At 39.7% G+C, this 26,733-nt stretch overlaps 1 protein-coding gene across 3 annotated transcripts in view; it reads right to left on the bottom strand.

Moving 5' to 3' along the window:
- XRCC4 (X-ray repair cross complementing 4) overlaps positions 1–26,733 on the bottom strand; it is a 193,496-nt gene that overhangs the window by 164,144 nt on the left and 2,619 nt on the right. For 2 of the 3 annotated variants that reach the window (XM_036307796.1, XM_036307793.1), the window contains exon 2: positions 7,603–7,751. In XM_036307796.1, the coding sequence (XP_036163689.1) occupies positions 7,603–7,741 (139 nt within the window). In that variant the 5' untranslated portion in view covers positions 7,742–7,751. Of the gene's footprint in view, positions 1–7,602; positions 7,752–15,799; positions 15,901–26,733 lie in introns of those variants that run through there. The other variant, XM_036307794.1, reaches the window with a different exon arrangement.

Genomic DNA, 26,733 nt, shown 5'->3' with positions numbered 1-26,733 from the left:
CCAAAAGCTTCAGTGATCAGGAATAAAAGCCATGGAAATAATAAAATTCAGCAAGGATACAGCTGACCCACATGATACATTATAAAAAGTGAGCAGGCCAACATGATCAGAAAACAGGAAATTTTTTTCAGACAGTTAGGAGCCAAGAAGGTATCACACTTTGTCACTGTTTATGGGTAGGTGAAAACGTAAGTAAGGAAAAAAGATTTTTTCCTTTGGATTCTTACGTATAACGAACCAAAATGGACCCACTTTACTACCTCACTTATTAAAAATTCTTTTCCACTGAGCCCTGCCACATAATCTCCATACAGGTCACCAAATATTAATGTTTAGGACAAGTATAAGTGGGTATAATTATTTGATAATAAAAAAATTACTACAATTTAATTTATTCTTCAATGAAATTTAAACTACTCCAGAGATGGGTGATATAAGTTTTTTACTGCTGACTATAATTCTTATAAAAGTCACATAACAGTCGTCAATTCTTATAAAAGTCACATAACAGTCGTCAATCATTAGCCCACTTTGTGACTTAACCCTGTGATATTACCCCCTATAATGGTGAAGTGATGATAGACCACAAGATAATTAGACCCCAAAAACATTCATTAGATAAAAGATTGCTAATGAAAAAGAAATCAGTGACTTTAGTGTGTGGGAGATTAAAAAGAACCCCACATCCTTTTAATTTCACTCAAATGAAAAGAGAAAAAAATTATCCAAATTGAAGGTTGCAGCAATCAAAAAGTTGTACAAAAAGCAGGATGAGGTATAGGAAGGAAATCCATTTTCATGTTTCAATTATTTAATTGTTTCAATGTTCTTAATCATATTATTGTCTATCTGTAAAGTGCCAAACCAAATTATATTTATGTAATAAGCCTTAAATAAACATGGAAACAATGTTATATTGTTTGGATTTCATATTTTGTCCCTAAAATTTAAACAAGAAAATAGAAATGAATAATGAAAGTATAAAACATACGTGAGATTTAAAACTTTATCAGATATATTTGAATAGAAAGTGACCAGTAGACTGTAAAATTTTCTGTTTGAAAGTTTGTTTAGTACAGGAAGTCAACCCACCAAATAACCCATAAGTTTGGTATCTAACTTTTGTGACATTAAATTCCTTTAGCTGGAAAATACATGGTAGAAATGTACTTCATTTAATATCAATGACAACAAGAAATATGAAATTGGATTTTTCATAATCTGCTAACTCTAAAATAAGTGGTTCACTTTCATTTTTTTCCTAACCAGTTTTATATATTCCAGGCATCCTTTCATTCTTTCTTTCAAAAAATATCCACTAAGTATGTCCTCAAGTACTAGTCAAAATACTTATCCAAAATGGTTGACAAATTAGATGCATTCCTTGTTCCTGATGAACCTTGTCTAATGAAATAACATTCTTAGTAACAGTATTAAAACAACTGCCAACACATTTTGCATAAGCATAATCAAAATGTTTCATAAATGTAAAATTAACTTAAATTTCTGGTTAAATTAAGATTTAAGTTAATGAAATTACTCTTTTATTTTCCCAATGCTTAATAATAAAACGAAGAAAATTTAAATTATTATTGTTCTTTGCCTTGGTGAATGAGGGTTACTGACCAGATTAGAATGTAATCTTTTCCTTTAATAACTAAGGCTCTTAAAGTACCTCAAGGTCCTCTGTTTGACTATAATTGTTCACTATAAAAAACTAGAGGCCAGGTGCACAACACTCGTGAACTGGGGGTTGGGGGTGTCCTTCAGCCTGGCCTGTGCCCTTTCGCTGTCCGGGACCCCTCAGGGGATGTCCGACTGACACAGAGGCAGGAGAGGCTCCCGCCACTGCCACTGCGCTCACCAGCCATGAGCCCGGCTCCTGACTAAGTGGCACTCCCCCTGTGGGAGCGCACTGACCACCAGGGGAAAGCTCCTGAGTTGAGCATCTGACCCCTGGTGGTCAGTGCATGTCATAGCGACCAGATCCTCTGTTCAATCTATTTGCATATTAGGGTTTTATTATATAGGACTAGAGGCCCAGCACATGAAATCCATGTGCGGGTACGGTCCCTAGGCCTAGCCTGCAATCAGGGAAATATTCCCTGGCTGCTGGCAGCGGGCCCCGCCCCCTGCCACCACCTACCCAGGTTCCCAGTTTGCCATTGGGCAATTGGAGCCTGACGGCCGGGGAGGAGGGACCGAGAGGTTGGCTGGTCCCACCCACTCGTGTCCCCGCCCCTGCCGCAGGTCGCCCTCTGAGTGTGGGGCGACTGGCAGAGCGGGGGCCTTGACCTGGCGCTGCCATGCATCCCCCGCCACCCATCCCTGGGTCCAAGTACGCCATCGGGTGATCAGAACCTGCAGGACTGAGGGAGGTACCAAGAGGTCAGCCATTCTACCCACTCCAACCCACCCCCCACCACCAACCCACCTCGGTTCCCCACTTGCCATTGGGTGATTGGAGCCTGACGGCCGGGAAAAGAGACTGAAAGGTTGGCTGTTCCTGTCCGCTTGCCGGCCCCACCGCCCACCCTGGTTCCCCATTTGCCATCAGGCAACAGGAGCCTGACAGCCGGGGGGAGGGACCGAGAGGTCGGCCGTTCCCGCCCGCTTGCTGGCCCCACGCCCGCCACAGGCCTCCCTCTGTGTGTGGGGAGACCGGCAAGGTAGGGGCTTTGGCCTGGTGCTGCCCACATCCCCCGCCACCCACGCCCAGGTCCCCCTTCACCATCAGAATCGGAGCCTGCCGGACAGGGAATGGGACCAAGAGGTGGTCAGTGCACCTCATAGTGACTGGTCAAGCGGTCATTCTAGTCGTACTGCTGTTATGGTCACTGGGCTTTTATTATATAGGACTAGAGGCCCAGTGCACAAAATTTCTGCACTGGGAGAGGGGTGTCCCCTAGGCCAGCCTGCACTCTTCCAATCTGGGAACCCTTGGGGGATGTCCGACTGTCGGACATCCCTCTCACAATCCGGGACTGCTGGCTCCCAACTGCTAGCCTGCCTGCCTGCCTGATTTGCCCTAACTGCTTCTGCCTGCCAGTCTGATCACCCGCTACGGTTGCCCCCAACTGCCCTCCCCTGCTGGCCCAGTTGCCCCCAACTTCCCTCCCCTGCTGGCCTGGTCGCCCCTAACTACCCTCCCCTGCCGGCCATTTTGTGGCTGTGGGCGCCACCATCTTTGAGGGCGTGGCAGTCAATTAGCATATTCCCTCCTTATTGGCTGTGGGCACCGCCATCTTTGCGACGGCGTAGGGTCAATTAGCATATTCTCTCTTTATTAGATAGGATAAGCCATTTGCCATTAGAAATATTTAAGTTATAAACACAGTATTCCTCACATACAAGCAATCACTTCACCTAGGACCTGCCTCCTGGGCTGTGCTGTTGGAATTGACCTACTGCCTGTGCAATCACTTTACCCTAAAATGGAGCAATTGTCACCTGGGTCCACCTTTGCCAGCACACACAGAACTAACTTGACAAATTTTCCTCCATTCCTGCACTACAACAACTAACCAACAACTGATTTCTCTGACATAAAAATTTACAGCCTAAATAGATACTGTAAAAGGTATTGCAAGCATCACTCTAAAAACTTCTTTATTTTGCAATAATCTTATATCAATATTCTTTGCAATCAATCTGTCATAAAAAACAAAAACAAAAATCCCTCACAAGTGTAAATTCAGTTTGACTGAGTTATGTAACAGAATATTTTTAAATTTACTGAATTTACTGGGGTGACATTGGTTAATAAAATTATACAGGTTTCACATGCACAATTCAAAAATACATCATCTGTATATTGTACTGCATGTTCACCACCCTAAGTCAAGTCTTCTCCATCACCATTTATCCCCCCTTTACCATCTTTTACCTCCTCCCACACCCCCTTTCCCTCTGGTAATCACTATACTGTTGTCTGTGTCTATGAGTTTTTTGTTTTGGGGTGTTTTTTTTTGCTTAATCCTTTCACCTTTCACCCAGCCCCCATCCCCTCCCTGCTCTGACAGCTATCAGTCTGCTCTCGGTATCTATCTGTATCTATGAGTCTGTTTCTATTTTGCTTGTTAGTTTAGTTTGTTCATTAGATTCGACATATCAGTGAAGACATATGATACTTGTCTTTCTCTGACTTGCTTATTTCTCTCAGCATAATAATCTCCAGGTCCATTTAAGCAGTTGCAAAAGGGTTAAGATTTTATTCTTTTATATGACTGAGTAGGATTCCATTTTGTAAATCAGGGGTGGAGAACCGTTTTTCTGCCAAGGCCATTTTGATATTTATAATTCGAGGGCTATACAAAATTATCAACTTAAAAAGAAGCCCACTACATTTGGTCAAACATTTAATTAACTCACCCCCTAATGCCTATGCAGGGCCAGACTAAATGACTTTGCTGGCCTTTATATGGCCCAGAGGGTGGATGTTCCCCACCCTGGTGTAAATGTACCACCGTTTTTTTATTCACTCATCTCCTATAAATCAACAAACAACAAGTGTTGGCCAGGATGTGGACAAAAGGGAACCTTTGTGCACTGTTGGTGGGAATGCAGATTGGTACAGCCACTGTAGAAAGCAGTATAGAATTACTTGAAAAATTTTAAAATGGAACTGCCTTATGACCCAGCAGTTCCACTTCTGGGAATATAACTGAAGAAACCAGAAACACTAATTCAAAAAAATATATGCACCCCTATGTTCATTGCAGCAATATTTATAATAGCCAAAATTTGGAAGCAGCCCAAGCGTCCATTAGTAGATGAACAGATAAAAAATCTGTGGGGTAACATAATTTTTAACATTCAAGAAAGAAAGAAAATTTCAGAACATATATATAATTTTAAAAGATATAATATCATGTTAGAGAAGTATTTCAAAAGTTGATAGAAGATAGTAATAGTATATAAATTAACATGACAAAATTATTTTACCTAAAACATCAATCACAAGTATAAAAATGACTGTTGCATAGCTATAAAAATTGTTTTTAAAATATTTTGTTATAATACTTTAGAGGAGTGTTAAAACTTTGTTATATAGGTAAAACATAATTCTAGATTTCTGATATTATATGTGCCATGTTCCATAAATTATTTCAGGGCCATTAGCCTTTTAAAAAGATTATCACCAAAGATAAAAATAATCAAGAGTTCCTGGCTTGTGTGCTCAGTGGTTAGAGCTTTGGCCTAAGCACCAAAGAATCTTGGGTTCAATTCTGGTCAAGGGCATGCATGTACCTTGGCTGCACATTTGATCTCTGGCCCCAGTCGGGGAGTATGTGAGAGGCAACCAATTGATGAGGATTAACAAAAAATCAATAAATAATTAGAAATTCAAGAGTCTATTTCATAAAATAATTGCCCAAATCCAATTTACAGGTTTAAACCTTGCATTACAAACTTTTAGGCTGTAAGTTCTGTTATGTTTTGTTACAAAGGTGGTATATGTTCCTAAGAAAATAATTTAAACAACATTAAGTATCTATATATCTATACTAATAAAAGGGTAATATGCAAATTGGTTGGGATGCCCTCACGCAACGACCAAACTGCAGGCTGCACTGGGCGACCACGCCGGCAGAGAGGGCAGTGAGGGGCAACCAAACGACCGAACAGCAGGCTGCGTGGGGCGACCAGGCTGACAGGAGGGGCAGTGAGGAGCGACCAGCCCAGCAGAGGGGAGCAGTGGGGGAGACCAGGCCAGCAGGAAGGGGCAGTGAGGTGTGACCAGGCCAGCAGTGGGTGGCAGTTAGGGGAGACCAGGCTGGCAGGAGGGTCAGTTAGGGGTGGTCAGGCAGGCAGGCAGAGGCCATTAGGGGCGATCGGGCAGGCAGGCAGGTGAGCAATTAGGAGCCAGCAGTCCGGATTGTGAGAGGGATCCCAGATTGGAGACGATGCAGGCTGGGCTGAGGAGACCCCTCTCCCGTGCATGAATTTCATGCACCGGGCCTCTAGTATATATATAAAAGGCTAATATGCCATCCGGGTAATGACATCACATAGCAATGCCTGGCTTCCTTTCCCTAGTGCAGTGATGGCGAACCTATGACACGCGTGTCAGAGGTGACACGCGAACTCATTTTTTTTGGTTGATTTTTCTATGTTAAATGGCATTTAAATATATAAAATAAATATAAAAAATACAAGTCTTTGTTTTACTATGGTTGCAAATATCAAAAAATTTCTATATGTGACACGGCACCAGAGTTAAGTTAGGGTTTTTCAAAATGCTGGCACGCCAACCTCAAAAGGTTCGCCATCACTGTCCTAGTGACTAGCCTCCTTGCAGTTTCTTTTTTTTTTTTTTAAATATATTTTATTGATTTTTTACAGAGAGGAAGGGAGAGGGATAGAGAGTCAGAAACATCGATGAGAGAGAAACATCGATCAGCTGCCTCCTGCACATCCCCCAATGGGGAAGTGCCCGCAACCCAGGTACATGCCCTTGACCGGAATCGAACCCGGGACCCTTCAGTCCGCAGGCCGAAGCTCTATCCACTGAGCCAAACCGGTTTCGGCTCCTTGCAGTTTCTTCAGCCCAGGAACACGACTTGCTTTATAGCCAGGAAACATTTACACTTTAACCAAATGTCTGTGAAGTGCCTCATCTCATTTAGTACTCACAGAAGTCCTGGAGTAAGTAGATAGGAGACTTAGTAGAATCCTATTTTCTTTTCATTAGCTGGAAAATGGAGATTTAGAAAGCTTAGAAACTTGACCCAACTGAAAGAAGAAATGCTGGACCTTGAAAACGACTTCAGGTTTTCTCACTGTGCAGAATATAGTCAAACAGTGTCGCAGTTAAATATTTTACCCTTTGTTCTCCCTGCATGATCTATAATAATAATCTGCTTCGTGTTGATATTTACTGCTGTGTTGCTGACAATTACCTGAAACAGAAGTTGGGATGCTTCCCTGGGCTGGAAAAAGTTTAGCTAAATCAGAAAGCAGATCTAATTAAGCAAGTTTATTCTCTATATATAAAAGGCTAAATTGACTCACGCATGTGCGATACATATAAAGCTCTCGCTGGAGCCAAGCGCATGCATGTTTCGATCTGTCATTGTCAATTGTGAATTTGTTTGACACTTCTATTATAGAGAAAGGGCGAATAGCAATATTAAAATATTTCTTCTAATTAATTTACTTTCAATGTGCACAAATTTGTGCACCAGGCCACTAGTATAACATAAAAAGTAAAGCACCACTACTCTACTCCACCAAACCAGCAGAAACTCTTGAACCAGCCAAACCCCAGTATTTCCTGGTGTCCTCAAAAAAGATACAAGTACAAGATACTATTTTTGTTTGGTATAAAGAGGTCATTTAAAAGTCCAACCAAGTTCAAATGCTAAGGCTCAAATTGTAACCAGAATTTGGAGACTCTTATTTCTCTATCCTTCTATTAATACTAATTATAGAAAATGGCATTAAATACAATACAAATCTGTATACAACTTAGACATCAATAACAAGTAAAAACAACAATATTAATTTTATCCAACATCTGTTTTAAAAAACACACTTTAATTTGAAGTATTAAATTAACTGAAAAATAGCTGATTACTAAAAATTTACTTTTTATATTACCTGTCCCGGTCCATGCTGACTGGCCATCAGTAAGTGTAACAACAAAGCCAGATCCAAGTGTTTTTTCCCAAGCGACTTGTAGAAAATGAATTATATCAGGTTCAGAAGAAAGGCAGATTCTGATTACTTTTTTCTCCATTTCTGGTCACCTATCAAGTAAGAATAAAATTAATATTTTAGCAAGAAATTGTGACTATCCAACAGCAATGTTTTCTGTATTGGTTTCTCAGCTATAGCACCAAGAAAATAAGTTTAAAAAAAAAACACCTGTAATAGTTAGCCAACCACTAAACTCAATGAATCAGTTCTGTTCAATACTGTTTCACAATTTTTATAGATGTGAAAAGCGGAGGCCCATTAATGGGGAATGATTTGCCCAAATCATGAAGCTAAATAAAAATTACCATCTCCAATATGAAGAGTAAATTTTCTACAAGATCCAATAGCCTCTTTCTCTGTCTGTGAAAGAATATTTGAAATGAAAAAAAGGCAGTAAGAACAGAGACTAAGAATATCTTAGAACCCAAAAGTTGATAGTCATGCCTTCTCCAAGAAAGAAGTTCCCAAGCTCAGTGACTCACTCGGTCCCCTGAGACAGGAACACCCTGCAATAGAGATGTGTTATATGGAAGTATTGCAGCTTAAAAACAATAAACAATTTTTTGCATTTTTAAAATTTGGATTGAAGTATTATATCCAGGGGAAAGTACAGATATAAAAATACAACTTTATGAATATAACATTGAGCAAATCCATGTAAGCAATACCTAAATCAAGAACATTACTACCCCCAAGAACTAATTCTCACAATACCGCCCTTCAAGTCCCCAAATAACCACTCTTCACACATCTAACAGATATTAGAGCTTGAGTGTTTTTGTACTTTTATTTAAATACTAGAGGCCCGTTGCACGAATTCGTGCATGGGTGGGGTCCCCAGGGTGGGGGTGGAACACCCTTGCCGGTCTGGGATCCGGATCCGTCACGCTGAAGTTCACGCCGGTTATCAGGAGCCACCTGACGGCTCTTTTATAACTTTCTTCCTTGCGTAGTGTCTAGGGAGGGGAAGCAGCTATGGTGCCCGAGGCTGATTTCCAGGAGGCCAGGGACACTGTCAGGATCGTGCCCGCGGTGCTGGTCCATTGGTGCCTGACCCATTCTCAAGAGATTGGACCTGAAGGACTACTTGAGGAGTGAGTGGCTGCCGCTGGGCTGGTGGGCTGCTGGGACGGGTCAGTCAGCTGAGTGGTGCTCCCACTGTGGGAACACACTGACCACCAGGGGGTTGCTCCTGCATTAAACATCTGCCCCCTGGTGGTCAGTGCATGTCATTGTGACTGGTTGACCATTCATTCTGGTCATTCTGGTCGTTCAGTCATTTGGTTGCTTAGGCTTTTATGTATATAGACTAGAGGCCCGATACACGAAATTTGTGCAAGAGTAGGCCTTCCCTCCCCTGGCTGCCGGCACCAGCTTCCCTCTGGCACTTGGGAGCTGAGCTTCCCTCCCTCCGGCTGCCGGCAGGCACCCGGGGCCCGGGCTTCCCTCAAAGCCATGGCTTCATCCAGAAGGACATCTGGTCTAATTAGCATATTAGACTTTTATTATAAACACACAGCATATTTTATTTTCCGTCTGGCTTCTTTTACTCAACATTATATTTGAGAAATTCATGCATATTTCTTAAGAGTTGTATGAAGATCACGTATACTATTCTATTATATACACTAAGTGGCCAGATTATTATGACCACTTGATGTTCGTAGGCAAATTAGCTATAATTTCATGCTAAAGTTGCTAGAGGGCCAGACCATTATAAATAGGGAAGCAGGTTGTTTACGACAGAAGTGATTTTTTTCTGAAGATATGGGTAAACAACGCAACTTAACAGCCTTTGAACATGGGATATATTGGAACGTGAGTGTCCAGATTATTATGACCACCTGACGTTTGTAGGCAAATTAGCCGTACACTGCATCCTATGGGATATGGAAGCCAAAGAACACCTTTGCTGTCTGCAGTTACCAAGACAAAACGTCTCCAATTCACACCGGAACACAAGGTTTGGACAATCGAGCATTGGAAAAAGTCATGTGGTCCGATGAATCACATTTCCAGTTGCATCATGCAGATGTCAGGGTGAGAATTTGGCGGAAACTGCATGAAAGCATGCACCCCACATGCATGAGTACAACCCTTCAACTGGTGGGGGCAGTGTTATGGTTTGGGGCATGTTTTCCTGGCATGATTTGGGCCCTTTAAGTCGTGTGGAACATCTGAATAGCACAACATAACTAAGTATCGTTGCTGATCAAGTTTATCCTATCATGTTAATGGCGCATCCCAATGGAGATGGCTTCTTCCAACAAGACAATGCGCCATGCCACGGTGCTCGTATTGTGCAGGAGTGCTTTCAAGAACATGAGGGAGACTTTACCTTGCTTAGGTGGCCCCCTCAATCACCAGATCTCAATCCAATTGAGCATTTATGGGACGAAATTAAAAGAGCCATCAGGCAGCTGGTTCCACAACCATCAAATCTCACAGAACTGGACAGTGCTATTTATCAGGCATGGTGTCAGATTCCTCGCATCACCTTTCAACATCTCGTGGAGTCAATGCCAAGAAGAATCGCCAGTGTGTGTGTGTGTGTGTGTGTGTGTGTGTGTGTGTGTGTGTGTATCCCACGTTCAAAGGCTGTTAAATCGCGTTGTTTGCCCTTATTTTCAGAAAAAAATCACTTCTACTGTTGTGGTAAACAACCTGCTTCCCTATGTATAATGGTTGGGCCCTCTAGAAACTTCAGCACGAAAGTATAGCTAATTTGCCTACAAACATCAGGTCATAATAATCTGGCCACTCAGTGTATAGTATGATTTGTTTATCCATTCTACTAGTGATAGACATTTGAATACATTCCAGGTTTTGACTATCACAAATAGTGCTGCCATAAACATTCTAGCAAATACCTACAGCATATATACATACGGTCAGTTTTAGTACTATACGGCCAAAAATTTTCTAAAAGGTTGTACCAATATAAACTTAGTATATGAGAGATTGCTTGACGACCTTGCAAACATTTCTCATCTTTTTAATTTTAGCCATCTTAATATGTATGCAGTATTATATTATGGTTTTCATTATAATTCCCGGATGAGAAATTATGTGTACTTTTCATATATCTATTGGGCATTTGAATATCAAGTTTTGTGGAATATCCATTCAGTTATCTTTTTCTTATTGATGTTCCTATTGATTTTTTCTTCTTTTTTTATTTGTTCTTTATATTGTGGGTATTAATCCTTCTATAGACATACTAGAGGCTCAGTGGGGTCCCTCGGGGTGGCCTGTGGGGATCTGGCCCCAACTCACGCCCCAGGCTCGCAGCCCTAGCTTGCATCCCTGCAGCCCTGACTCACACCCCACCATGGTCTGGCACCACCCTCTCACCTGCTCCACCATCCTGCCTGCGGGATCGATCAGGGCCGGCCCCCCATCCGGCTCCCTCAGCGCCTGGGAGCAGAGCGGCGACCCACCCCCCACCACTGATGCCGGTCACTGTCTGCAGGGAGATCAGTGGGGCGATAGGGCCCCCACTTGCACCCGTGTTGGCCTGGTGCCGCTTGCTCACTTGCTCCACCATCCTGCCATGGTCCCACTCTTGTCGGGGCCCATTTGGGCTGGCAGCACCTCCACTGCCATCACCGCCAGCACCATGTCGCCAACGCCCACCATGTTCTGCGCTGTCCCGATGGGTGGCGCACATCATAGCAAGTGGTCGAACTCCCAGTCAAACAACTGCCCGAGAGGATATTTGCATATTAGGCTTTTATTATACAGTGGGGCCTTGACTTACGAGTGTCCTGACTAAAGAGTTTTTCGAGATACGAGCCGTCTCTCGGCCGATTTTTTGCTTTGAGTTGCGAGCTAAAATTCGGGTTACGAGCCAGCTTCAGATACCCCACCGCTACTTGGCGCAGCGAACGTCACAGTGAATGCCACAACATCAGCCCTACGCTACATTCTATTGTTCAGTATTGTGTTTTTATACAATATTCGTTATTTTTAAATACATTTTTCTTATTTAAAAACATTTAACAAAACAATTACGGTGTTTTTTGGGTGTCTGGAACAGATTAATGGCATTTCAATTCATTGTAATGGTGAAAACTGATTTGACATACGAGTAATTTGAGTTACGAGCTCCGTCACGGAACGAATTAAACTCGTAAGTCAAGGCCCCACTGTATAGGATGTACTGTAAATATCTTCTTCAACTTTGTAAGTTACCTTTTCATTTTCATAATGTATCTTTGGATGAAATGTCTTAATTTTAATGAAGTTACAATTTACCAAAGTATTTATGGTAATACTTTTTGTGTTCTGCTTAAGAACTCTTTGGACACTAAGATGTTCTCCTATGGCTATCTCAACGTTTTATAATTTTATCTCTCACATTTAGATCTGCAATTGATTTCTGTGCATTGTGTCCAGGAGGGGGTCAAAATATATTTTTTCCATATGGATATCAAATTGATCCTGTACTATTTATTAAAGACTATCCTTCCCTGACTGCACTGCTGAATCTCCTTTGTCTTTAGTCATGTGACTGAATATATGTATAAGGTTAAATATTGTTTCTTTGTTTCTGCAGGGGTGCAATTTTATGTTTTACTAGAGGCCCAGTGCACAAATATCGTGCATGGGTAGGGTCCCTAGGCCTGGCCAGTGATCAGGGTCAATCGGGACCTTCCGGCTGCCAGCCCGGGCCTTCCTTCATTCCGTGCCACCCCCTGGTGGTCAGCACACGTCATAGCAAGCGATTGAACTTCCCGGCCAAACTCTGTGGGGGGCACTTTACATATTAGCCTTTTATATGTATAGAAGATATTTGGCTTGTCAAGTTTACATTGAATAGTGATTCTGTTACTGTGATCTAACATATTATAATCTCTTCCTGATCTTGCCATTTAGAAATGTGATAAACCTCCCTTCTAAGTATTAAAATCACTTGTATCAGGAGAAGCTTGAGCACAGACATCTTTGGCTTACAATTAGAAACAAGTCTCTCATAGACATCAATCACTACTCAGTAGGTATACTGCTGTTATCTCCATTTAATTTACAAGGATTCAGGAGAGTCCTTTGTAAAACCTACCTACTCCACAAGTCTAGTAATACTGTGTTTTTAAAAGGAGAATAAATTAAGACGTGAGACCTTTAAGGGATTCTCTCTCATTTCTAATGATTAGGGTGTGTTGTTGTTTTTTTCTATGAAAAAAACCATTCTTCTGGTAATTCACTCTAGAATCTTGCCCAGAGTGACCTCAAACTTACCAGACTACAGTATGACACATATTATTTAGTTCAAAGCAAATAATAACATTTTTCTAATACTAGAATATCCTTTGACCATGTCACTTCATTAAAGGATGTATAAGCTATAGAAGTGAAAAAACAAAACTAAAGAAATGCCCTAAAAATTATAAATATGCAAAGAATAAACATGATAAAAAGTCAAAACCAGGAATAAAGCACAAACTTCAAAGATAGAAAACTAGAGAGAATTATCCTTTAATCAAATAGCATGAATCTCTTACTAACTAGATGATCCTAAAAAAGATAAAAGGATATTCTGTAACCTTTTATTTAGGGGGAAGAATGTAAATTTGCTTCAAATTTTATGACCAATAAATATAACATGCTACAGAAATCCAGAAGTAAATTATTAATTGTCATTTCATTGACAACTGAATACATTTTAATAAGAGCAAATTTTTACATCAAAACTTCTACTTTTCTTTTTCAATTTAAAACTATTATCTTCTTATAAATGAAGCATCATATTTTTCTAATTAACAATGAATATAAAAATAAAAACTCACTTTGTCAACTTTTCATAATACAACTCTAGCTCACTACAGATCTCTGTCTTTTGGGAGTGGAAAAGATGCTTAATTGTAGAATATTAAAGCTATACAAGGAAGCCGAGAAAGTTTCATAATGAAGAGAAAAATATCTAAAATTAAGAGTCCATGATACCTCCAAATTGATGAATTAGATATAATTCTAATTTCTACCTAAAGTTTATTCAGAAAAATATTTGTTATTCTTCCCAGTAAAAAACAAAGTTATAACCATACTTGAGTCACCTCAATTAAGCATGTTGACATTTCAAACATATGTAAATTTGTAGGACTGACATCAGAATCACTAAAAATATATATAATAATTTTTAAATATTTCATTTAGTCCAAATTTTTTCCTCCAGAGAGGCCATCTTTGCCTATATTCGCTTAACTCTGAAGTGCTTTACCCATTTCTGAATAATTCTTTTAGATCAATTAGTTAACACATTTGAAATGCAGTAAATTACTCACATGCTCCATAATCCTTAAGTTTGAAAATTACTGGAAAATGTGTGTTACTGTTTTTTTAAGCCAATCATTGAAAAAGACACATAGAAGCTTACACAATTCTAATGGGGGAAAGGAGGGTAATAGAAACTACTTATGAAGGCCACATTTTGCCTCTACAAAATTTATATACAAATACACACACACTTACACAGATTATTTATTCTTAAATGTGCCTCATGAACCACGGTTATTGCGAGCAATGAATGTAACTTTGTGAAAGGAAAACACAGCACTTAGAATTATTACACTAAAACAGGAGTTGGTTTCACTGCTATTTTTTACCATACTTGAAACAAGTCACAATTTTTAAATTATAGAGACAAATTAACTTAAAATTCAATATTCCAAATGTCCATCAGTAACTCATCCTACTCACAATTATACAAAGGGCTTTAATTTCAATAATCTTAAAAAGATATTTAGGCATTAGATTAGTTTTAGCAACAGCTTTATTATTAATGTTTCAAATATTTTCCAATTTTCTGATTAACTCTAAATACTCAACACAAGAACAAATTAATATTACTTCAAAGATTCTATTATTTTAGTAAACTCAGATTTGAAACCATGGATGCTACATGTGAGCTGAGTTTAAGCACTTAGCATATTGATAGCCATATGTGATAGCTCAGTTTTCTATAAGTATTTTGTGCAAGTAGCCTCAGAAATGTTTTCTTTATCAATTGAATCTTAATTTCATATTTTACTTACTGAGGTCATCCTCTCATTAAGTATCAAATACAAAATACCTAAGAACAACAGAAAGAGGAAAAAAGATTGATTTGGATTATCTTTTAAGATTCAGTATGAACAAATCAACCACCTCTTTGCTTTTACCAGGCATGTAAATAGAAATAGTCAATCATAGGGGTTGTTGTTTTTTTTGCCTGAAGACTACTTGAAGAAAAGCGGTGCAATCCTTTTCAAAGGCACTGATTGATTAGGGCCATAAGAAAGCTCAGATTCTGTTTTCTAGGGGCACTAAAGGTCAGACTAGTATCAGTACCTCTCCCAGCCAGAGCCAAGGATCTAACACAAGCCTGCAGGTGGAAACAGTTGGGTCCCACCCCAATTTGTACATCAGTAGCTTTATTGAGGCTCAGAACAGTTGAGAATTGAGAAGCTTATCTTTAGTACTTTGTGTCTTTGATACTTGGCTTCTCTCTTAGAAGAGAAATAAGTTGTTGGCTGGTATGCAATTGATGTGATCTACACTCTGAACAAATACCATTCACAGTTGCCTCTGAATAAACAAGACACTTTTTAAATTAGTTTACAAAGAATTTTGTATGCCCTTTTGGATGCTGATAAGGAGCAGTGCAGAAGCCAACTCTCTTAGGTCAGCTCAAGTTAGTGACAACACTGTATCATTGATAACACCATTTTGAACTTGAGCCTCTTTCAGTTTCCTTTATAGTAAGTTATGTTTTCTTTTCAAGCTGCTTGGGCTGCAGGTGTTCAAACTTCTACAGCTATGCCAAGGAGTTGTACTTACAGATCAGAAAGGGCTAAATGCATGTTTCTAATGAAGCAATTAAACTTAAGTGCCCCCTTGTTGAGAAAAGTAGGCTGATACCTAAAGTGAGTTCAGAATAAAGATTAGCACAGAGCACATGCTGTTAGTAGTCTGTAATTAGATTACTGATCACATTATTTTGTTTGACCTTATTTTTTTTTTCCCAAGGAGAAGAGCCCTAGCCAGTTTGGTTCAGTGGATAGAGCATAGGTCCCCGGATTGAAGGGTTCCAGGTTCAATTCCAGTCCAGGGTAGGTACCTCAGTTGCAGGCTCTAGCCAGGGCCCTGTCGAGACTTGCAAGAGGCAAGCAATGGAGGTGTCTCGCTCACAGCGATGTTTCTGTCTCCTCCCTCCCTTCCACTCTCTAAAAATCAATAGAAAAATATCCTTCATTGAGGATTAACAATAAGAAAGAAAATAAAAGAAAGAAAAGGTAAACTGTAAATCAACAGTGTGCTGATAAATTTTTTAAACTCCATCACATTATAAAAATTCAAGAGTAGGACCATATATAATCCTATATAATAAAAGGCTAATATGCAAATTGACTGAACTTCAGAACTATCGGTTGATATGACACACACTGACCACCAGGGGACAGATGCTCAACACAGGAGCTGACCCCTGGTGGTCAGTGCACTCCCACACGGGGAGCACCACTCAGCCAAAAGCCCTGAGCCAGGCTCACGGCTGGCGAGCACAGCGGGTGGCAGGAGCCACTCTCACCTCCGTGGCAGCACTAAGGATGTCCGACTGACGGCTTAGGCCGGCTTCCCATGGGGAGCCGGCCTAAGCCGTCAGTCGGACATCCCCCGAAGGCTCCCGGACTGCAAAAGGGCGCAGGCTGGGCTGAGGGACTGCCCCCCCCACCCAAGTGCATGATTTTCATGCACTGAGCCTCTAGTTGCTAGATAAAAACAAATACTGAGCTATTTACTTGTGATAAGGCAAACATCACACAATAATTAAGGAAAGCTAAGTGTAAAGGACTATTTCCCTATTTGTTTAGTACTTTTTAAAGCATTGACTATCCATGTATATCTTGTCAGAATTCTCATATTGCAATATTTTAATTAATTATTCCTAGCATTTTCATTATTAATAGCATGTCAACTTGCTGGTTGATGTTATCTAATGTTAAAGTTTTGTTTTGAAAAATGACCACAAAACCAATTTACCTTTAAATTTCCAAAGCAATTAAAACAAAAATATCAAACTAACCTTATTTAAAAGAAATGCTTCCCTAAAATAATCTTTTCAAGTTGGAATTTTCTAAATTTTAAGGTTAAAGTATTTATAGGACTATTAAATACCTTTCTAATCATGGTAGGATTATCTCCATTCTATTAACACATTGTTTGTGGGTAGTTTTTATCACACGATAACAAGTGGCGCGGGCCATTTTTGCTAATTTTTTGTGCAAATGGCAACGTTCAGTAAAATTACGATAACTTTAGTTTTACATATTTTTTTCAATGAAACTTTTTGTGATTTACTATAAAATGTATACTGAATTATTTTTCTTAGAATTGCACTGAATGCGTGGCAAGGCAGAGAATTGTGTGAAGGGATGACTCTACGCAGATTACCGTTATACCTGGAAGTACAAACATAATTCACCATTGTATGTGTTAGAGACCCAAATTTTGTCCTTTGGAATTCGTATATCTGCATGTTAGCATCCCTTTAGAGCAATAAAAAAGTATAAAAATAAACGTATTTATACGTTACCCGCATTCTACTGCTAGTCTATAAAAAACGTATTAATACGTGTCCCGCGCTCTACTACCAGTCAACGTAAAACGTATAAATACGTTTCCCGCATACAATGTGTTAAGTTTGAAAATGAACGCAAAGTGACCATCTGCCCAGGTTCAGCTGAGATTTTCTTGATTTTAATATTGAAAGTCCTATGTTCCTACAGGCTTAGGAAACCTCTTAACCCCAGGCAAATTAGAATGGTTGGTTTACCTTAAGTAAGAGTAAAATATAGTTAAGACTGTGCCCACAATCTTATTCAAAAACTCATAATATATAGCTGATGTTCAAAGAAGACATTATGTTAACAATCTGATGCTTCATAAATAAAATATTAAAAATATAAAATAAGTCTAAAAAATTAGGTCATCGTCCATTCTCAATTACTACTCATGGCTGTGGAATGCCAGCTGCTGCCATTTCAAATATCATATTTACTGTTCGTTTCCTCTGCTAATCTTTTACAAATACCATTAATAAGCATCAGTTTCAGTGATTCATTTACATTTAACTTCCTCTTCTTTCTTTTCTCTTACTTATGAAAGTATTTAAAAACAATAAATTGGCCTGAATAAATTTCTCACATTAAATCTAACATACAGGTTTCCAAAATGCCCTTAAAAGTGGACCAAAAGTTCCAACCTATGACTTACTTATATTCATCAAAAGGACACTCTTGATTACAAATAACGAAGGCAGATGAATGAGTATACTTATCATTTTGGAAATTTTCTAAACTTTCACAAGAATACTTCAGTTCTAATTGCAGAGTTTCATGTGGGAATGACATTTAACAGAATTAAAGAGATACCATAGTACCTGAAATATAGCATTACTAAGCAACAGTCTTTTCTCGTTAGAATTCAGTAATTATGATTTGTTAAGCATCAAAATTTTGACACCTGTCTCATATTTTACTTCCAGAAAAGTTAGGGTATTCTTATGAAACACCATTAGTTATGCTTATATGCAGTCTTTTCTACATGAAAAAAATATGCTACTCAGAACTGAAATTTAACTAGAGGCAATTGTGTGGAAAAGGAACAAGACTTGCACTGTACTTTTTTTTCATTCACAAACCCACCATTTACTTAAAACTGCATCCATTTATCTCCCTTTTTCTAATGGCAAACAAGGAAATGAATGATAATGTTGGGGTACAAATGAAAGTTAATCCTACCTAATTCAGCCATACAAAAATATTTAAGAACCATATGAAATTGTCAGTATTTAACAATATTTAACCCACAAAGAATGGCAATTTTACATGGTTGAAATAATAGTAAGTAATAAACAGTGCATGCATATTACATTCCTAATTGGATGAATAACTGCATACTTCCTATGCTGCAATTTCAACCACATCTCTGAATATATTTTGGACAACTCTATTGGAAGAAAGTTCCAAGATAGAAGCAAAGATTTAATTCTGAGTCTGCTCAGATGATGCATTCCCAAACTGAACTGAAACTTTGAACTTCCTAAAATTTAAATCAAGCCTTGCACATTTAAAGCAAGGGTAAAAATCCTAATAACTCCAGGAGCTATGTGGGTCAGGTTTAAACCCCCCTTATCCATGGGTAACCCCTCCCCATGGATGCCTGAAACCATGAATAGTATCAAACCATATCCTATATAATCTACACTAATAAAAGAGAAACATGGTAACTGGCATACGACCGCTACCCTTTCCATTGGCTAATCAGCGAGATATGCAAATTAACTGTCAGCCAAGATGGCGGCCGGCAGCCAGGCAGCTTGAAACTAACATGAGGCTTGCTTGCCTCAGTGACTGAGGATCGTTGGAGGAAATCAACGTTCCCTGCCTGCGGCTGCAGGCCTCTGAGCGGGCAGTTTAAGAAACATTGTAACAAATACCACCGGACTTCTGCCAGCAGATTCGCAACATTGTAAGCAAAGGCCAGAAACCTACTTTCAGCCGCGCGGAGGCCTAAGAGCTGGAGCCAAGCCTCAAGGTAAAGCTGGCCCAGAATAAAAGAAAAAAAAAGAAAAAAAGGAGCGGTTGGGAACTTCAGTCACTCCCAGCCTGAAAACAGCCCTCAGCCCTTCACCCAGACTGGCCAGGCACCCCAGTGGGGACCCCCACCCTGATCCAGGACACCCTTCAGGGCAAACCAGTCGGCCCCACCCATGCACCAGGCCTCTACACTATATAGTAAAAGGGTAATATGCCTCCCGGCACCGGGATCAGCGTGACAGGGGGCAGCGCCCAAACCCGCTGATCGCCCTGCAGCTCTGTGTGTGACAGGGGGCGGGGCCCCAACCCCCTGAGCAGCCCTGCTCAGTGCCTGATAGGGCGGAGCTCCCCAACCCCCACGGGCCCTGCTCTGTGTGTGATGGGGTAGAGCCATAACCTCCCCATCGGCCCTGCCCTGAGTGTGAGAGTGGCGGTGCCCCAACCCCCTGATCGGCCCTGCTCTGTGGGTGATAGAGGGCAGTGCCCCAACCCCCTGATCGGCCCTGCTCTGTGCGTGACAGGGGGTGGCGCCGCAACCTCCCCATCGACACTGCCTTGAGTGTGACAGGGGACTGTGCTCCAACCCCCTAATTGGCCCTACCCTGAGTGTGACTGAGGGTGGCATCACAACCTCCCAATCTGCCCTGCTCTGTGCATGACGGGGCGGCGCCCCAACTCCCCAATCGGCCCTTCTCTGAGCCCGATCAGGGGCTGCACCTAGGGATTGGGCCTGCCCTCTGCCACCCAGGAGCAGGCCTAAGCCAGCAGGTCGTTATCTCCCGAGGGGTCCCAGACTGCGAGAGGGCACAGGCTGGGCTGAGCGGACCCCCCCCCCCCCGAGTGCACAAATTTTTGTGCACTGGGCCTCTAGTACTATATAATAAAAGGATAATATGCACATTGACCCTAATGGCAGAACAACCGAGAACAACTGGGAACAATCGGTAGCTATGATGCACGCACTAACCACCAGTGGGCAGACGCTCAAAACAGAAGCTGCCCCCTGGTGGTCAGTGCGCTCCCACAGGGGGAGTTCTGCTCAGCCACAAGCCGGGCTGACGGCTGTGAGCGCAGCTGCAGTGGCAGCAGGAGCCTCTCCTGCCTCCTCCCCAGTACTAAGGATGTCCGACTGCAGCTTAGGGCCGCTCCCCTGGGAGCAGGCCTAAGCCAGCAGGTGGATATCCCCCGAGGGGTCCGGGACTTCAAGAAGACACAGGCCGGGCTGAGGGCCCCACCCCCACGAGTGCATGAATCTTCACGTGCCAGGCCTCTAGTATATACTATATGAGAATCTTAAAAGCAGCAAGAGAAAAACAACTTGTTGCATACAAAGGAAACTCCGTAAGGCTATAACCAGATTTTTCAGCTAAAACTCCACAGGCCAGAAGTGAATGGTACAACATATTCAAATGCTGAAAGAAAAAAACTTCCAACAAAGAATTAATTCTCTAGCTGCAAGTTTATCATTATGAGTTGAAGAGATTAAGAATTCTTCAAATAAGCAAAAGCTAAAAGAGTACAGCACCACTAAACCAGCCTTACAAGAAAGAAATGACACTAATTAAGACAAGAAAGCATACAAAAGTAAACAATCTCGCCAAAAAAGGTAAATATATAGTAAAGCTAGTGGATCACTCACTTATGAAGCAAATATGAAGGTTACAGGACAAAAGTAGTAAAATTAACTAAATGACAATAATTAGTTCAGGGATACATAAAATAAGATGATACAAATGTTGTGTGGACTTCAGCAAATCATTTAATTTTCTTAACCTAAATTATCTCATACTACCTGCAAAACAGCTGTAAGTAAGTAACTGTGTATATTCCATCACTGATATGAATGCACCGTACACTTTGGGAAACACTGTATTCAACACCAAACAGGAAATTTTACATTTTAAACTTACTATGCTTACACTCTCATCAAATCTAAACCACATGACTTTTTTAAAAAATATATTTTATTGGTTTTTTTACAGAGAGGAAGGGAGAGGGATAGAGAGTTAGAAACATCGATGAGAGAGAAACATCGATCAGCTGCCTCCTACACGCCCCCTACTGGGGATGTGCTCGCAACCAAGGTACATGCCCTTGGCCGGAATCGAACCTGGGACCCTTGAGTCCACAGGCCGAGCCAAACCGGTTAGGGCTAAACCACATGACATTTTGCAAACACTGGACAACTTTCTCATTGCTACATAATAACTGCATATTTTGCACAAGGCCCTAATAATTCTAGAAGAATATTGTATCTCTATTCAAACACAGGTTCAAGTCTTGGTTACATGCCAAAAAATAAAAAATATTTCCTAGGTTTTAAAAGTCACTAATTAATAAGTCTAGTGTTTCTCCTTAAAACTCAGCATCTTAAGTCAAAATGTTGGCAAATTCTCTCTAAAAGAGAGATTCAACCAATTTAAATTTTAAAACTGTCTTTTCTTCTCTTCCATCTTTAATATAATGAAAATAGGTTAAAAGCTTTAATGAAATTCTAAGAAGATTTGATTTTTCATGTTTATCAAAGCATTTATAGAAACAAATATAGCTTCTAACAGACTAGCTGACCTCAAATGAACTTTGCATCCATTCTTCACAATATAAACATAACATTATGTGGTTAAATGATTAGATTGCTAAATAAAAGCCATCAATTTTTGCTATCAGAAAAGAGAAACAATGACAGGTGCAGTCGAAATACCCCTAATTTATGACCTTCTGGGACTGTTTTTAGGACTATCACTCAAAAAACATGAAGTTTAACCTTCTTCTAAAGTTTGCATTACAGATCTAAGATTTTGTGGTTCCAATGACTCATTATACAAGCTTCAAACATCCTTCTACTTTACATGAAATGCTGTTCTATTATAGTAATATTCATATAGGAATTAACAGGGTTGAGCTGTGATATTCAACCATACATATCAACTTTACTCTTTTCTCCAGACTTGCTTCTTAGACAGAGTTGTTAGATGATAACCAGAACAAATTTCCTTCTCACACTTAAACTTCAGAAACTTTTTTTTCTTTAAATCTTCACCTGAGGATATTTTTCCATTGATTTTTAGAGAGAGTGGGAGAGGGAAAGACGGAAGCATCGTTTGGTTGCCTCCTGCATGCACCTGACCATGGTCTGAGCCTGGGAGGAGCCTGCAGCCTAAGTACATGCCCTTGACCAGAATCAAACCCAAGACCCTTCACTTCAGTCCGCAGGCCAACGCTCTTATCCACTGAGCCAAACCGGTTAGGGCCAGAAACTTTATGTTTTCTCTATTGCTAAATTATTAGAGCACAAACTTTTCATTCCCAAAGGTAATATCTAAGTCATGACTTGGGCCAATTTTTATAAGAATAATGCTTAAAATGAAGAGGTTGGTTTCTAAACATAATATTAAGGGAAAATTTTTAAAAATCAATTTACACATGAGTATCATAGCACAACTAATTTACAAAGTTATAAAGTACAACCTTTCTGTCCTTTTTAAAAGGCAATTAAGTGAAGTCCACATATGGAACTATATCAATATACTCTATTGTATAAGCATCTACCTACAAATTAGCAAAGAAGCATCAATAATTTTTTAAATGTTAACTTTTTAACTGTCCTACATTTAACAGATGCTATATATTTTTTCTGAGCAGCTGTTCATTTGGACATGTTCCTTATTTATTAATATACTGTGTTCAATGCTAGTGTCATATTTCTTAAACAAGAACTTGGAAACTTCCAAATTCTATGGTAAATATTGACATATCTTATGTCAATATTTATACTGCAAGGACTTCGAGTCTCTTCAACAATGGCTGCATCTTATTTCTTAGCAGCCACTTGTTTCTGTTCCAATTGAGCAAGTTCTTTCTTTATCCAATACAATTCTCATTAACTGTTCAGATAAAATTATAAAACTAAAAGCATCCTCTCAAGCAAAAAACAGATTAAGCTCTGTGCTTATTTCAACAGTTTGGTCACTTCTGCATGGTGAGTAAAGCTCAAAGAAACCAGTCACAAATTCAGGAGTGTCCTCCAAGTAGTATTGGTTTTGATTACTTAATCTCAAGCCTAATCATTTTCAGCTCCACAAATGACAAGGAACAAATTGCCCATCCTTCTATTATTTTAAAGATGGTCACCTTTCCTCTAGGAAACAGACTATAGCAAAGGCAGCATTGATTTTATACTCATGAGACCGAGCTTGAAATCAAAACTCTACTGCTTCAAAGCTGAATGACTTTGGTCATGCCAATACATTAAACGTTCATTGACTACCTATGTACCCAGGCTTGGATATCCCAAAGATGAGAATGTGATATCCCACATCCTCAGCTCTCCAGGGACATGGGAACACACAAAGATAAGTACTACAAGCCTCCAAAGTGCAGAGGCAGGGAGGGCGCTCCTCTGGAAAGCCACACATGAGCCAGCCTGACACTGCAGGAAAGGCTTCCTTGAGTTACATCTTTTAAGATATGAATCTTAAAGAGTTAAAAAAAAAAAAAAATGATTTAGGGGTGGAAGGAAAAAGATAAAGAAAGGCACTCCAGGAAGAAGAATCCGCAGGAGCAAAGGCTTGGAGGCAAAAAATAGCATGATATATGGAAATGATAAATAATTCAATGTTTCAGACGGATTGTAAATCAAGGTTTACAAATTCAAATACCCAGTTAAGTTCAATTATTTAACCAAAACATATTGTGTACTTCTATGCCCTAAACAGTATTTTAGAAAATGGCATAATTGAATGAGATAAAAATTCTTGCCTTTCTGAAGTTCACATTTTAATAGGAGCAGACGAACAATTAAAATTATACCTAATAAGTATTAAAATATGGTGAAAAGTACTATAGTAAAAGGCGAAGATAAAACAGGGTAGAGGAACCTGAAGCACAGAAGCCAGCTGGGAGAAGGGGGGAATCAGTTGCAAAGCTACAATTTTAATTAGGAAATTAAGGCAGGCTTCATTGAAACGGTGACATTTGAACACATACATAAAGGAGGTGAAGGAACTAGTTGTGTGGATGTCTGGGAAGAAACATTCCAGGTAGATGAAGCAGCCAGTACAAAGGCCCTAAGGTGGAAATGGGCCTAAGTGAGGGGGCAGAGTGAGGGGGCAGAGAACATAAAGGGATAAAGTAAGAGAGGTAATGGGAAATCAGATCACGTAGAGTCTTATCAAATGAGAAGACATGAAATCTTTTTAAGCAAAAAAGCAATGTGACATTAGCTTTTAACAAACTTTTTATTTGAGAGTAATTCTGAATTTACAGAAAAGTTGCAAATATAGAATTCCCATACACCCTTCACACAGTTTCCTCTAAAATTGACCTTATATTACCAGGTGCAATTATCAAAACAAAGAAACCAACATTGGTGCACTGCTATTAAGTGGGCTCCAAACTACTCAGATTTTACCAGTTTTTTCCACTAATATTTTTTTGTCTATTCTAGGATCCAATCTAAGATAACATATTGCATTTAGAATCTTACATTTTAATACAACCTTTTACTTACATTTAAAAGTATCACACTGGCTACTGTATGAGAATAGAATTGTAGAGAGCCAAGGATTAAAGAATGCAGGGAGAACTGATAGAACATTATTACTGCAACCCAAACAAGAAATGATAGTGGCTAATAACAGACATCAAGCAAGAGATGATCAGAATACTAACAGTAGAAATAGTAGGAAACAGTCAAATTCTAGATATATTTTATAGAAAGAATCAATAGGATTTGCTGATGGATTGGATGGAATATAAGAGAATGACTGGAGAATGACTCCAAATATTTAACTTTTAGCAACAGGTTGTACAGAGTTGCCATCAGCTGAAATGAGAAAGAATGGGGCAGGGTTAAAGATAAAGAGTTCAGTTTCTGACATTTAAGTGTGAATATCTTTAAGTAAACAAGTGGAGATGTAGAGGTAGAAAGCTGGATACGTGAGTCTGGAGTTCAGAAAGAGAGGGGACAAGGAATATGAATTTGGTAGTCTTCAGTATGCAGATGGTATCCAAAGTCATTAAGACTTGAGGTCATTAGAGGGAGTGTAGACAGAGGAAAAGAGAACCAAAGACTACAGCCCGGAGCACTTCAATAATAAAAGATCAGGACTAACAGAAGGAAGACTGAGAAGGAACAACCAATAAGTAAAAGAAAAACCAAGAGTGTGGAGTCCAGAAAATCAAATGAAGAAAACATATCATCAAAAACAGAATGATCAATTGTGTCAAAAGTTGCTTACAGTTCAAATGATAATGAATGAAAATGATCAACACCTAGAGATCACTGGTAACACTAACAAAAGCATTTTGCAATGGTGCGTGGGAGCAATAGCCATTTTGAAATGATCTCAAGTGAGGGCAGAGTTTTGCCACCTCAAAATATGCTTATTGGGATATTGATTATTTTATACTGGTTAAATAATGAGGAAAAATCTTTAACCACCCCCCCCCCCCCGCCCCAAACAGCTTAAAAGAATTGAAACAAAGGTCCTGCTCCAGGAAGAGAGCTATCGTCATAGACAATTACAGTTTAATAAGAACTAGTATGTCAGTGGTTCTCAACCTTCTGGCCCTTTAAATACAGTTCCTCATGCTGTGACCCAACCATAAAATTATTTTCGTTGCTACTTCAGAACTGTAATGTTGCTACTGTTATGAATCGTAATGTAAATATCTGATATGCAGGATGGTCTTAGGCGACCCCTGTGAAAGAGTCGTTCGACCGCCAAAGGGGTCGCGACCCACAGGTTGAGAACTGCTGTAGTATGTAATAAGGAGGAACCTACCAAGGCTCATTTGACCAAAGTCCTCTCTGAACTGTTAAAGATGGCGCAGGAAACATTTATTTATGAAACAGTTGCTTTTCTATTTCTATGTTTGCCTCCCTCCCGTATGTAGTCCCAAACCACCATCCTTTACCCTTCGCCTGGGCTCAAAATGGCATGTAAGCCCTAAGTACCCAATTTGTCCTCTTGTCACATATTCTTATGAAACTCCCATATGTACATATGTAATAAACCTGCTTATTTTCTCCTATTAATGTATCTTCTATTTACTTATTAGTCCAGCCAGAACTTTATAAGTGTAGGAGGGAACATTATTTTTTCTTCTCCCATACAGGAAAGAATAGAAAAAAATTGGGATTTAGAGTATAGAGAACTTAAAGGATTTTTCAGAAGAGCAAATCAATAGGGTTTGAAGTGGAGAAAGGTTAAGAGAAGCATTTCTTAAGGTAAAAAAAAAAAAAATAACATGCAGGTCAAACAAAACTTTTATGGGTCTTAATCTACGAGCCATGGGAAAAGAGAATGAAAAAAAAAATTGGGGGAAAGGACAGACAAACACTAGAACATGAACCTCAACTTCAAACTATGGCGGCTACTTGAGAATCAGAGAAAACAAGCAGTTAAGTAAAACCATTTCATATATGTGATTATCAGTGAGTGAAAGAAAATGT

Source organism: Myotis myotis, unplaced genomic scaffold, assembly GCF_014108235.1.
Source record: "Myotis myotis isolate mMyoMyo1 unplaced genomic scaffold, mMyoMyo1.p scaffold_m19_p_5, whole genome shotgun sequence".
Classification (NCBI taxonomy): domain Eukaryota; kingdom Metazoa; phylum Chordata; class Mammalia; order Chiroptera; family Vespertilionidae; genus Myotis; species Myotis myotis.
This window is presented reverse-complemented; position numbering and strand designations above follow the sequence as displayed.